This window comes from Molossus molossus, unplaced genomic scaffold (assembly GCF_014108415.1).
Source record: "Molossus molossus isolate mMolMol1 unplaced genomic scaffold, mMolMol1.p scaffold_m16_p_19, whole genome shotgun sequence".
In the NCBI taxonomy this organism is placed as follows: domain Eukaryota; kingdom Metazoa; phylum Chordata; class Mammalia; order Chiroptera; family Molossidae; genus Molossus; species Molossus molossus.
This window is the reverse complement of record NW_023425354.1, coordinates 52,000,339-52,013,910: the sequence shown is the minus strand read 5'-3', so window position 1 is coordinate 52,013,910 and position 13,572 is coordinate 52,000,339. Positions and strand designations below refer to the sequence as shown.

At 49.7% G+C, this 13,572-nt stretch overlaps 1 protein-coding gene across 2 annotated transcripts in view; it reads right to left on the bottom strand.

Annotated features, from left to right (window-relative positions):
• DNAH9 (dynein axonemal heavy chain 9) overlaps positions 1 to 13,572 on the bottom strand; it is a 354,158-nt gene that overhangs the window by 19,942 nt on the left and 320,644 nt on the right. For both annotated transcript variants that reach the window (XM_036268293.1, XM_036268294.1), the window contains exons 62-65: positions 8,742 to 8,869; positions 5,768 to 5,995; positions 1,691 to 1,882; positions 261 to 452 (exon numbers count right to left, since the gene is read on the bottom strand). In XM_036268293.1, coding sequence (XP_036124186.1) covers positions 261 to 452; positions 1,691 to 1,882; positions 5,768 to 5,995; positions 8,742 to 8,869 — 740 coding nt within the window. The remainder of the gene's footprint in view (positions 1 to 260; positions 453 to 1,690; positions 1,883 to 5,767; positions 5,996 to 8,741; positions 8,870 to 13,572) is intronic.

Here is a 13,572-nt window from a genome sequence, read left to right as displayed (position 1 = left end):
AAGGAAAACAATCAAATGAATGCCTGAGATGTTATTTGCAGAAAGGAGCAACAGATAGAATTATTGAACCAAATATCCAGACTAAAAAGATCTCCAAAGGCTCAATTGTATCATGAACTTGAGGCTAGAAATCCTATAGCTCTCAAATTGGACAGCGCAAACTTGGGGCTGCCAGCCCTAAACCGTGCAGGGCAGCACTGCAGGAAGACCGGGTCCCGCGTGGGCAATGTCATGTTGCTGAGGGAAGAGCAGACCCTTACCTGATGGTAACCATTGTAGTCCATGTTGCCCGGGAGGGGGAAGCCTGGGGCCAGAGACAGCTCTCCTCCAAGCATTTCTGGCTTAATGAATTCCTCCAGGTACGTCCGACAGAGTCTCCTGTCCCAGTCATCAGTGATATGGCCTCCATACATGATCTCTCCGAAGAGGTAACGCAAATCATCATAGGGGACCTGAGAGACAAGGGAAACAAAGAAAGGTCTCCACGCAGGCACGGGGCTGGCCTTGGGGGTGCGCAGAGCGTACCACAAGACGGGGTGCTGGCAGCAGTGTGAATTCACCCGTGTACCCCCGTGCCCAGCAGAGGTAGGTACATGTGGGAGCTCATTAAATGCTTGAAAAACTTACATCAAAGAGTGAGGAGAGGTAAGGTGCCAACCCCCTCACACATGTACCTTTCCTCTTTCAGGCCATCAACTGTGGCAATGAAGGCCAGCTGACCAGTAAGTCCTATAAATAGGCGAATGCCAAATAGAAGAGAATAAGGAGGAGGGTACTTTTCTCATTTCCTGCCGTTAATTAGCAAGCATATTAATGAACCGTCACCTTGGGAAGTCCAAAGTGAGTGAACTGCAGCAGGCATGTGCACACTGTGGAAGTTAGGGAGGAAGCCGCCAGGGGAAGCTGGTCCAAATGCGCCCGATCCAGCTGGAGTGGTGGGGGTGGGCTCCCAGGTCCCGGGGCTGGAGCCAGAGGGAGCTCGGGCGTCTGGGCCTGGTTCATTTCCCCACCAGGAAGGAGGAGGCCTTGTTGGTGCTCTGTTTGGTCTATGAACCCCAAGAGCCTTGATGATGGGAACGTTCCCTTCAATTGAAGGGCATGGATTGTCGGTGTAAGTTTTCATTGAAATAGGAAAAGCAGACAGGGAATGAAGGATTGGCTCTGTGGGTTGGGCGTCATTGTCCTGTGCACCTGGGGTCACAGGTTGGATTTGTAGGCTTGACCCCCCCATAGGGGGCACGTGCGGGAGGCAGCTGATCGGTGTTTCTCTCCCACATTGATGTTTTTCTCTCTCTCCCTCTCCTTTCCTCTCTCTAAAATCAATAAAAACATATATGTAGTTTTGTTGTTGTTGTTTTTAAGGAGATAAGACGTGACAAGAATTTGGCGTCTTCAGCCTCGGTGAGACGGAGAAGTTCTGGGTCCTTGGTTAATTAATTTGGGAATTTGTATCAGGTGAGTGTGGGCTGCTGCTTGCCAATCCAAAGCCGTGAGCACACAGGGGTGGTCCAGGCCCTGGAGCAAACACCGGACTGACTCACATCAGACGTGAGACACAGGTTTGGCTTCTCGGCCTCCGCTGGGCCTGGGGTTGGCCACGTGGTGGCCACACGGTTAAGCGCGCACTCCCTCCGCGGCGGTGTGCGCATGCCCGGTGCTGCGCCCCACCCCAGCCGGCTGGAGCCTTTACCTTGGCGTTGGCCTCCAGGAAGTTGTAGAGCACGTTCACCGAGATGGTCAGGTCCCCAGTGCTGAAGGGGTAGGAGCGGTTCCATCCCTGGGGTCCGAACTTCCGTCTCCCTGCCACCACCGCGTGGAAGTAACAGAGAGCGAAGAGGATGCTCTTGAACTCCGTCTCCCGGGAACACGACTCCAGGGTGTCCTGAAAGAGAAGCGCCGCTTCCGAGGTCAGCGCAGAGCAGCTCTGCAGGGCAGGGCAGGTGTGGCTTCGGGGCCGGGCTGCCCTGGGTCAACTTACCGTGGCTCCGGGTTAGGGCTGAGCTGCAGATGGAGGACAGGCATGGGCCCGGGGTTTGAGGGGACCCTGCCGAGGGCTGGCTTTCACTTTAGAGTCTGAATTGAGGTGCACATTCAGGTTACAGTGGGGTTGGGTTTAGGGTGAAAGTCTGCTCATGCGGATGTGCCAGTTAAGTTCTCAAACATAGCTCATGGGAAACAGGTGGTGGCCACGGGAGTGTGGCGTTTGCCATATTGGTGCCACTTTGCGCTGGGGTGTGGGTGGGCACTCCCACAGCTTTATCTCTACTTCTTCCCTCCCTGCCATGCTTTTCTTTCTTTTATCTTCACCCAGAACATTTTGCATTTATTTTGAGGACGAACGGGAGGGAGGGAGGGAGGAAGAGAGAAACATCGATGTGAGAAAGACACATCGAGTGGCTGCCACCCACACGACCCCAACCAGGGCCGGGGACAAACTGCAACCCAGGTACGTGCCCTTAGCGGAACCGAACGTGGGCCTCTCTAATCCGCCTGCTGTCTGGCGCTCCAACCGCTGAGCCAAACCGGTCAGAGCCTGCCATGCCTTTCTTACCCATCGCGGAACCTTCCCAGGTGTAACCACTGCCTGTGCGGCTGGGGATCCCCGGCTCACTGCTGGGGGCGCTGCTGTGTGGGGGAGGATGGGACTCAGCCCCGTCCTGACTGCCCACCGCACCAGAGCAGGGTCCGCGCACCCGGCAGAGAGACAGGAGCGCCAGGGGCCTGGCTGCAGAGCGCACAGCAGCCGGAAAGGTCGGCTCCGGAAGACAGGATGAAAGGAGGAGGAAATCCAGAGGGGGATGCAATGGAATAGTGTTTGGGGGATTTTAAGGGGATGTGGGAATGGTTGGGAGGGGAAACCTGCATTGGGAAGGGATGGGAGGACAAGAACCCCTGGATTCTTTGGAATTACGAATTCCTTCTGAGTGAGACCCTCTCTGCTCAGGAAGGAGCAAGATGTCACAGCTGGAGCTCAAGAGGCACGTTGAAAGCTCACACAGAGTGGGTGGGGTCAGTCCTGAAGTTCTTTTGGGAATCGGTCCTAGGACTTTGCTCAGGTGGTCAGGAGGAGCAGAGGAGACAGGACAGGTTAAGCTTCTGGTAGGTCTGATTTTTTCCATGGAAAACCCCATAACACAATCTCAATCTCTCTTTGGCTATGGGGGGGTCAGCTGGTGCCTTTGTTGGGTACCATATTGCCACAAAGATGTAGATGTGAAAGGTCAGAGGACAAAGTAACTGCTTCGTGCAAACAAAAAATTATTAACTGCTTTCTGGACAAGGCTGTTCTCTGCGGACAGGTAGAGTGCTTCCCTTGTTACTTCTGCACATCTGACAAAATTGCTTCCTGCTGAAAAATGCCTGCAAGCCCAAACACAAGAAATCACACACTGGAAAGCTAAAACTGGTTGACAGCGGCACATTCAAAAGTCAGAATAAAATGATCCTCCCCAAACAGCACAGCTCTCAGGGAAGCAGGAATAAAAAGAACTCAGTTCTGCAGTTTGTCCCTTAAATGGTTAAAACAGGGCTCTAAAAAGACAGAGGGAATAACGGGTACTAACCGGGCCTTCGCTCCAGGCAGAATGGAACAAATAAAACTCATTTGGACAGTGAATATAATCATGAGTCTACCCCTCTTCCTCAGAATGTTACTAAAGATGGTTATAAATGGTCAAAGCACCCACGGGGGGCAGGGACAAAGGCAGGAAAAGCCAGCATCTCCTGGGATGACTTCCCAGTGGCCTGATAACCAAGCTGACCTTGGGCTTGCGGGGAGCCACGGGGAGGCTGAGAGGTTGAAGCCGGGTGTGGCCCCAGACGAGGGAATTCCCACGGAGCCACACTAGTTGTATTAATGACTAGGAGATGCAGCATGGAGGCATCTCCTGCCCTCCTCCTGGCTCTGTCTGAGACCCTCAGGGCAGAAGACCCGGTATCCTTCAACGGAGCTAGCCAACCACATCCTTGTGCCTTTATTTTTTTTAACTTTTAATTTGAAAAGTTGTGATTAAATCTCCACAGCATACAATTTACCGTCTTGCCCACTCTGAAGTGCGCATCTGAGTGGCATCACGTGCGTTCACACTGTCACACAACCCCGTGCCTTTTCCGGGCAGCAGTGTCTTTGCTTAGAGCCAGCTGCAGCCACCTGTTAAGAAGGCTGTGGATTTCCGAGCTAAGAAAGCTCATCTCCCCTCTGTGGAGCATAAAATCTAGAAACCTGAGAAGTTTGACCTCTGATGCAGAGCACCTAGGAGTTTTGTCAAGGTCTATTTAGGAAAAAGAAAAAAGAAAAAATGCCCCCTGGACAAGAGAGCAACTGCCTCCTGCCCCAGGCTGCAGTGGGCTCCCGTTTCCTAACAAAGCAGCAAGCTCAACGGTCCTCGGTCTCCCGGCCGTGTGCCCCGTTCTCTGTTCAGACTCGGTGTGCGTTTGGAGTTGAGTTGGGAAGGTGAATGAAAAATGAGGAGACTGGACAGGTTTCACTTCTCAGATCTTAGTGGCAGCTTCCTCTCCAGGTTGGACCGCTCAATTCCGACACCATGAAGGACACGGGGCTCTGATGGCCAAGTGGTCTTCATCTTATATTGAGTTAAACCAGACACCCGAAGGCCTCTGGTCCTGCTGGCTTGTGCTGGTCTGTTTCGAGTTACCTAGATGACCCAACTGGAACTTTCAGTGAGTGTTTGCATGTGTCCTATGAAGCTAGAGACCCACTGATGTTATTACGACGTCAGACAGGAAAGCCTTCCCAACAGATCCGAGACCCTTCCCTTTGGACTCCATCAAGGCCCAGGGTAGTGGATGGACTTTAGGGTGGCGTTTATGGCCCCCACCCTCCTGGTATTCACACCTTTGTGCAGTCCCCTTCCCAGGAAGGTGGAACTCTCCAAGGTAGAAGCAGAAAAAAGGATGCCTTCTGAGAAGATGGAAGAGGCCTGAGTGGCGGACTTTCAAGTGCTACTTTATATATGGAGTGAGCCACCCAAGGGCTTGCTCGGCCTCGACTTTTAATAAACACTCCACAACACGAGTCTTAGAATTCCCGTAATGGAAATTCCAGTAATGCAGCAGCCTGCATCCCAATAGCCTTGATATTCTGAACGTCACTGTAGTCGTAGAATCCCCTGCAGAGATGATTAGAACACAGATCCCTGGGCCCCACCCCAGAGTTCTGATTCAGTATGTCTAGGTGGCGGCCTGAGAATGTGCAGCTGATGCTGACGCTGCTGTTCTGTAGGACACATTTTAAGAGGCTAACGCATGGTTCTATCCATGTGTTATTTGTGGTTACAAGTCTAGGTCCTCATGGCCTGACACCAAGGCTATTTGAAGCCTTGGTACTCAGGAGGCACACCGAAGTTAACTGTCATCATCTGAAGGAGTCAACCTCCTGCTTGAAGAGCATGTGCTTAGCCAATAAGTGTGTGACCCGGACATCACATCGGTTAGGCTTACAGCAACAGGCCCTTTCAGTCTTGGACTATTTAGCTAACTTCTGGACTTGCACAAATTCCCCCAAACCTCCCGCCAAAGAAGGGGCCCTGCACTCGGTTCCCCCAGGTGTATCTGGGAATTGAGAGCTGGGTTGAGCTCTCAGGGGGGAGGCCAATCTCAAAGGGAACGCATTTTGCCCACTCTGGGCATTGCTCCATAGCCCAGCTGGTCCCCCACCCCACCCCCGGCTGCAGGCCCTTCTCCCACCCAGCTGAATAAGCTCTTTGTGAGGTGAGGTGCTGTCCTCTCCTCCCTCCCAGGGCCATACCTGAGTGAAGTTGTCCAGGGCCTTGTGCAGGTTGGCATGCATGCCCGTGGGAGGCTCACTGGTGATTTTAATGGAGTTCTCCAGGATGCCCTGGGGGATGATGTGGCCCTCACGGGAGGGTGCAGGCTCTGCACTGATGAAGACCCTGAACTCCGGGTGGCTGTTTTCACTGTGCTCCTCCAGCTTCTTCTCCAGGGTGCTGAGCCACTTTGCAACCAGGTGGATGTTCTGGTGGGAAGAATGGACCCCCACCCCCCGATACAGGCATTTGCTTAGTTCTGCTAGCAGTGAACTTATTAGGAAGGCAGCTAGAGGAGGGATTGGCCGTAGCTTCAAATAAGTCACATTGCAGTATGAGTCTTGGGTTCCCCAGTGATGGGGGCCTCCTAGAATCCTGCAGTTGGACCCTTCCCTTTGAATATCCTAAGTCTCTCCAGCACAGTGTTCTTAAACTTGACTCTGCATCAGAATCCCCTGGGGGGATTGTTGAAACAAAGGCTCCTGGGCCCCACCCCAGGGTTTCTAGTTCTCAGGTCTGGGGGGGGACACTGAGAATTTGAATTCAGGGTGGAGGTCGATCTCAAAGGGAATTTCTAACAAGTTCCCAGGTGATGCTGATGTTGCTGGTCTGGGGGCCCCCCTTTAGGAGTCTCACACATGAGGACATTACAAGTCCACATCCCTACTATCTGACACCTGGAATATTGAACTCTTGATGCTCCAAAGTGAGGCCATGGGCCAGCAATGCTGGCATTACCTGGGAGCTAGTTAGAAATGCAGACTCTTAAGCTCCCCCAAGACTTAGAGCACCAGTATATTTTAATAAGATCCTCTAGCAATTTGTATGTATGATAAAATTTGAAAACCAATGATTTAAACTCCTTCTACTCAGTTTCCCTGACTCCTCCCTCTCTCCAAACCATTCTGCTCATTGCTGCCAAACTTACCTTCCTACAGATTCACCGCTGCTCACAGACGCCCTCTACCCCAAACCCAAGCTCCTTTGGCCTGTCTTTGAGCCCTTCACCTCCTCCCATGGTGATTCCCACTTCTCTGTCTCTCTGTCTAAACCTGAATTTATTTCTTGGTCCTATTTTGCAGCTTGCCCCTTTCACTTGGTAAAAAGAGTCACTTTGCTTCTGCGCAGTATGTTTCATCATGACGACTGGATAAAAGTTCCTTGATAAATATTTGAGGGAGCTGCTCACAGACCCTTAAATACACAGACTGGCACTGAGCACAGTACTTGGGCCACAGCAATCTGGTCTCTTGCTTTCTCTTCCCAAAACGGAAATAACAATATTTGCCATACTTATTTCACAGATTTGCTGCAAATAAGCAAAGTAATGGATTTGAAAGGTTGTTGAAATGAAAATATGTTAAGTTGAAAATCCATTTATAATCACTCTTTTGGAGTGGACTCTTCCGTGGGCTGCCCAGAGAGCCAGGAAGTGCCAGCAATTCACGAGTGAGTAACTGTTCCAACTTCTGATTAATCTTGGAGAGCTCTCAGGAACCACATCGGCACAGGATGTGGGGGTCCTGGGCAGCAGGTAGGTCCTGGGGGAGAAAACACTCCCTGTTTGTGGGCTGAGGGCTGGGTTCCCGGGGGCACTAGCGCCCGGAAGGGTGTCCCTTTGCAAAGGAGCCCGAGACGGCTGGGGGGGCCTCGTTCCCAGCACCATGCTGATTCACGGGAGGGGGCAGGAGCCCCAGCTGCTGTCATCTTTCCTCCTGAGATACCCAGTGTTTCTGGGGAAGAGCCCCGGGAAATGGCAGGCCCCTCGGTTGCTAGGCGCTGAGTAAATAACAAGATAATTAACAGGAGCACCCAGCAGCAGGTGCGGTGAACAGCGAGGCGACAGGGGACGTTCTTGATCACCAAAGACAACACAGGACGAGAGTGCCTGGCTGTCACTTAGTTTTTCTTCCATCGACTCCTTCATTGGTTGAGAGTCTACTCTGTTCACAGTGATGTGCTGGGTGCTAACAGGTAAACAGGAAACGCCTTTCCCTCAGGAGATGGAGTGAAGGCCGTCCTCAGGCATCGAGTCATCTCAGACAGCCAGGGACGCGCCAATAGCGGGGGTTGTAGGTTGTTGGAGGAGAAAACCAGGAGTAAGGCACTTGTCTGGCCCCAGCCCCAGCATCCACGGAGTTGTATATAAAAGGAATAAGAGGCCCTGGCCAGTTTTCTCAATGGTTAGAGCGGAGGCCAGCAGACCAAAGTGCCGAGGGTTCCATTCCCGGTCCAGGGCACGGACCTCGGCTGCCCTGGTTGGGGTCGTGTGGGAGGCAACCAACTGATGTCTCTCTCACATCGTTTCTCTCTCTCTCTCCCTCCCTCCCTCTCCCCCACTCTATCTAAAAAATATCAATAGAAAAATATCCTCAGGTGAGGATTTAAAAAAAAAAAAAAAAAAGAGGGGACAGGCCATGATAGAAGAGTCGTGGCCTTTGTTTCTTATAAGCGTTCAGTGAGATTACCAGTAGAAGGGCCCACTTTTCTATCCTTAACATGAACTCGCAATGAAGAGGCTAAGTTCTGGCTACACATGTGATGTTCTAGTCACGCATGTAACAAAGAACGGAGAACATGCAACACAATAGACAAAGACGTCGAGGAAGGTCCGTGGAATGCATGGGAAGAGAGCAGCTGCCAAAACTCCAGCTGCCTTGGCCCTCAGCTGAGCGCCAGTCCCTGGGCACGCATCAGAGTGGGAGTCGGTTTCCTGCCGTAACCAGAGAGGGGACACAGCAGGTGGGAGCAGGGAGGACAGTCACTGGGCGCGGGGTGAGGGAGAGACCATACGAGGGAGAAGAACTGGGGAGATGATTAGGAAGTGAGTGCAGGGGGCAAGGGTATGGAAGGAAAGGCAGGGGAGGAGAGGTCAGGGATGCCCAGAGACAGTGACGTGAGGTCCAGACAGGTATGGGGTCAAGAATGACCCTGATCAGAGCAGAGGGCACATACCTGCAAAATGACCCAGTGACCTTTCTTCGCAGCCAGATCCAGCGTGGACTCAGCCACTACCTCCTGTCCTTGCCCCAAAGACACATTGTGAAAGTTCCGATTGTTGGAGGTATATCCGAGTTTTTTACCTGAAAGAAGCATGGAGCTGTGTTATCATCTGTGTCTGACGAGCTGTGTTGTTTGATGTCCCTAAGGAAGCACCTGCCTCCTTATCACTCCTCAAATCCAGGTGCGCCTGAACCCACGCCCTGAGCCTCCGCGTGGATTTCCTTCCTCCACGGAGGGCTATGTCTTCCAGTTTTCGTTCCCAAATAGAAGGAAACACTTGTCCAGGCCCCAGCTGCTTCGCCCGCCTCCTCACGGAACCCCCAAGGACAGCTGGCAGGGCGGAGCCTCTCTGTACAGCTTCCATCTGAAGGCCAGGCCTCGGTCCACCGTCCAGGAGGGCGCCGCTCTGCGGAGGCTCAGAGGGTGGCGAGCACGTGGGGGTGGCCCCGTTGGACTTGCTTGGGCCTCTGAATATGTATCTTCCCTGGAATTCTACTGGGACGAGTGGCCAGCAGGGGCAGAATCCGGGTAGTTCTGGCTTACCATCCTTGACGCTGTGTGAACTGCCTCCCCTGTTAACGCCAACACATGGGAAACCTTTATGTCATCATTTTGCATGAATTAGAGTAAAGAGGTAAGACAAGGGGCTTCACTGCGTAGGTTGAGTGTCCTGGTGGATGTCTGTTGGATGTGGCTGGTGTTAGGAATGGAGTAAGGGGACGGCCCATCCACACAAATACCACAACCACATCACGGAAGCAAGGTCGACGCTGAGGAGTTGCTTCTGCAGCCCAAGGAAGAGTTCACGCAGAGAAATGACCTCATAGAGCGGACCAGTTGTACTTGGACATCAGCTATTAGCCCAATACTATAAAGTGGAGAGAAGTGACATAATATTTCTTAGAAAAAAGGGTCATAAAAGTGTATAACACCATGAAGAAACCATTGAGCAATTTTTCTAGGAAGGTGAAGTACCCAAGAGAAAAGACAAGAAATTTAAAAAGAAAAGAAAAGAAAAAGAATGAAAATCTGCACTTACAATTTTTAGGTTTAGAGGTACTCAAGTTGAATATGCAATACACACTTGTGCTAGAAAATTTAAAAAAAAAACTGTCAATATTGGCCATTTGTTTTATATACTAAAAGAAAGTTTAGACTTTCCTTCAACTGGATGAGACAGAGCAAGATGATGACTTTTTGTAGTGAGAAATAGTTATTATAGAGTCAACTGCGATAAACCCAAGAAATACCCTTGTTCAACGCTATAAATCCGAGCTGGCAATAGATTGGATGTCAGCTTTAGAACCGGGGCTATAAACAACTTATTCCAGAGAAAATACCAGGATAAACGGTGGCTGGATTGCTAGATAGCCTGGGTGACATTTCTGCTTACAAAAGAGCCTATTTCTTTTCTTTATTCGAAAGAGCAGGATATGAGCAAAGAGGGGCTTTGAAAAGATTAGTTTGAGAAGTACAGACGGGAAGGACGGCAGAGGCCCGCTGGGACCAGTGTGCATCCCTCTGAGCCGGAGGCATGGCCAGGAGGCCGGAGGGAAGGCAGCACGTCTCGGAGATGATCAGAAGGGTTGCATTTGAGGGGATTTGCCCTGGCTGAACATCGGCTAAGCGTGGCAGCAGCACACGCGAGCCTCCTGGGGCGCCGTGGCAACCTGGCAGAGTCCTTCCGTTCGCAACTGCGAGGCCCGTGAGGAACCTTTCTGGGTCATCAGCCAGCCCCTTAGCCAGTTTTGTTTTCTTGGGGTTTCCACCTTCGTATCGTTTCATGCTATGGCTCCCGTGCTCTGAACATCATTTAACTTCTCTTGCCCTTAACATTTTCTTTTTTTTTTGTTGTTAGACAATCATACACTTTATTTTTTATTTATTTATTTTTAATGTATCTTTACTGTTGAAAGTATTACAGATGTCCCCCTCTTGCCCCCATTGACCTCTTCCTCCCTACGCCTACTCCCCCCCCCCCCCCGCCTTCCCCACACTATTGTCTGTGTCCATTGGCTATGCTTATATGCAAAGAAGTTCTTTGGTTTCTCTCTCCCCACCTCGTCTTCCCCCTTCACGCTAAGGTTCATCGGTCTAACAATTTGTACTTCTTAATCTGTTCACCTTTTCCAACCATCCTCCCAACTCCCCTCCCTTCTGGCAACCAACAAAAAGTTCTCTGTATCTATGAGTCTGTTTCTGTTCTGCTTGTTCATTTGATTTGTAGATTCAATTGTTGATAGATATGTAATTATTGCCATTTTATTGTTCATATATTTGATCTTCTTCTTCAAGAAGACCCTTCAACATTTCACATAATACTGGTTTGGTGGTGATGAACTGACAATCATATCCTTTAACAGGTATTCCCCACACCCCCTGCCCAATGTTTCCAGTACCCACCTGGCACCATACATACTTATTACAATATTATTGACTATATTCTCTATGCTGTACTTTACATCTCCATGACTGTTTTGTTACTACCAGTCTGTACTTCTCAGTCCCTTCACCTTTTTTTACCCAGTCCCCCAACCCCCCTCCCCTCTGGGAAACCATTAGTTTGTTGTCTGTATCTATGAGTCTGTTTCTGTGTTGTTTGTTGATCTCGTTCTTTAGATTCCACATATAAGTAAAACCATATGGTATTTGTCTTTCTCTGACTGCCTTGTTTCACTTAGCATAATACAGTCTAGGTCCATCCATGCTGTCACAAATGGTAAAAGTTCATTCTTTTTTTTATCCTCACTTGAGGATATTTTTCCATTTGTCTTCAGGTAGAGAGAGAGAGAGAGAGAGAAACATCGATGTGAGAGAGACACATCGACTGGTTGCCTCCTGCATGGCCCCTACCAGGGCCAAGGATGAACTGCAACCGAGGTCGGTGCCCTTGGCCAGAATCGAACCTGAGACTGTGGTCTGTGGGCTGATGCTCTAACCACTGAGCCAAACCGGCCAGGGCAGAGTTCATTCTTTTTTATGGCTGAGCAATACTCCATTGTATATATGTACCACAGCTTTTTTATCCATTCCTCTGCTGATGGACACTTGCATTATTTCCATATCCTGGCTATTATAAATAACACTGCAATGAACATAGAGGGGTATATATTCTTTCTAATTAATGTTTTGGGTTTCTTTGGCTATATATCCAGAAAGAAATTGATAGTTCCATTTTTAATTTTTTGAGGACCCTCCATACTGTTTTCCTTAGTGGCTGCACCAGTCTGCATCCCCACTAATAGTGCACAAGGGTTTCCTTTACTCCACATCTTCACCGACACTTGCTGTTTGTTGATTTATTGATGGCAGCCATTCTGACAAGTGTGAGGTGATATCTCATTGTTGTTTTAATTCGCATTTCTCTGATGATTAGTGACATCAAGCATCTTTTCATGTTTATTGGCTATCTGTATGTCCTCTATGGAGAAGTGTCTATTCAGGTCTTTTGCCCATTTTTTAAATAGGATTTTTTTGGTGCTGTTCTATAAATTCTTTATAAATTTAGGAGATTAACCCCTTATCGCATATCTAAATGGCAAATATGTTTTCCCATTCAGTGGGCCTTTTCATTTTGTTGATGTTTCCTGGCTGTGCAAAATCTTCTTATTTTGATGTAGTCCCATTTGTTTATTTTTTCTTTTGCTTCTCTTGCCCAAGGAGATATATCATAAAAAATATTACTGAGAGAAAGTCAGAGATTTTACTGCCTGTGTTTTCTTTTAGGAGTGTTATGTTTCCTGTCTTACATTTAAGTCTTTAATCCATTTTAAGTTATTTTGAGTTTATTCTTGTATGTGGTGTAAGAAAGCAGTCTAGTTTTATTTTTTTGCATGTATCTGTCCAATTTTCCCAATACCACTTTTGAATAGACTGCCTTTACCCTATTATATGTTCTTGCCTCCTTTGTCACATATTAATTGACCATATAGGTATGGGTTTGTTTCGGGGCTCTCTATTTTGTTCTGTTGATCTAAATGTTTGTTTTGATTACTACAGCCTTGTCGTGTAGATTGATATCAGGTAGCGTGATACTTCCAGCTTTCTTCTTTCTCAAGGTTGCTGTGGCTGTTTGGGGTCTGTTATGATTCCATATACATTTTTAGACTATTGGTTTCAGTTCTGTGAAATACAACTGGGTTTGTTGGTTCTGGGACTCCTGGGAGGGATCTGATGCATGTCAATGCGAGAAGCTGCCTGTGACCAGCCCTGGGCAACCTGTTTGGAGCTACAAAGTGACCCACAGTTTGTGGCCACCACTGCTGGGCCGGGATGTGTGAGAAAGGCCAACCTGCACACCAAGGCTGGCTTTTACCAGCACTGAGCCTAGGGACAGGTCGGCGAAAGGCCCAAGGCACCCCCAAATCTGCTTCTGCCTGCTTCCATCTGCTGGCTGCCTCTTAGGCTCAATCACTGACAGAGCCTCTGGTGGTACTTGAGTTGTGTGAGGTGGTTTCTCAGTGAGTCACCGGGTAGGGGAGAATGGTGTTGACCAGACTGATACAGGTTCAAACCTGGTGCCAGTGCTGGGTCTGAGGTCATTCAATAAAAGTCCCAGGGTACACCAAGGCCAGCTGCCACCTGCCAGGTGCCCGCAGCCCATTGTGATGGGGGGTTGTCTTAGGGAGTCTAGGGGGAGGCCGGCAGAGTTCATCAGGTCAAAAGAGACGAAGATTTGGCAGTGCGAAGGGAGGGCTCTACACTGGCCATGCATGGGGGGGGGGGGAACTGGCCCCTGCTTTAGAGCTCACAGCCCAGTCTGTCCCAGGTTCGGCCTAAGTCT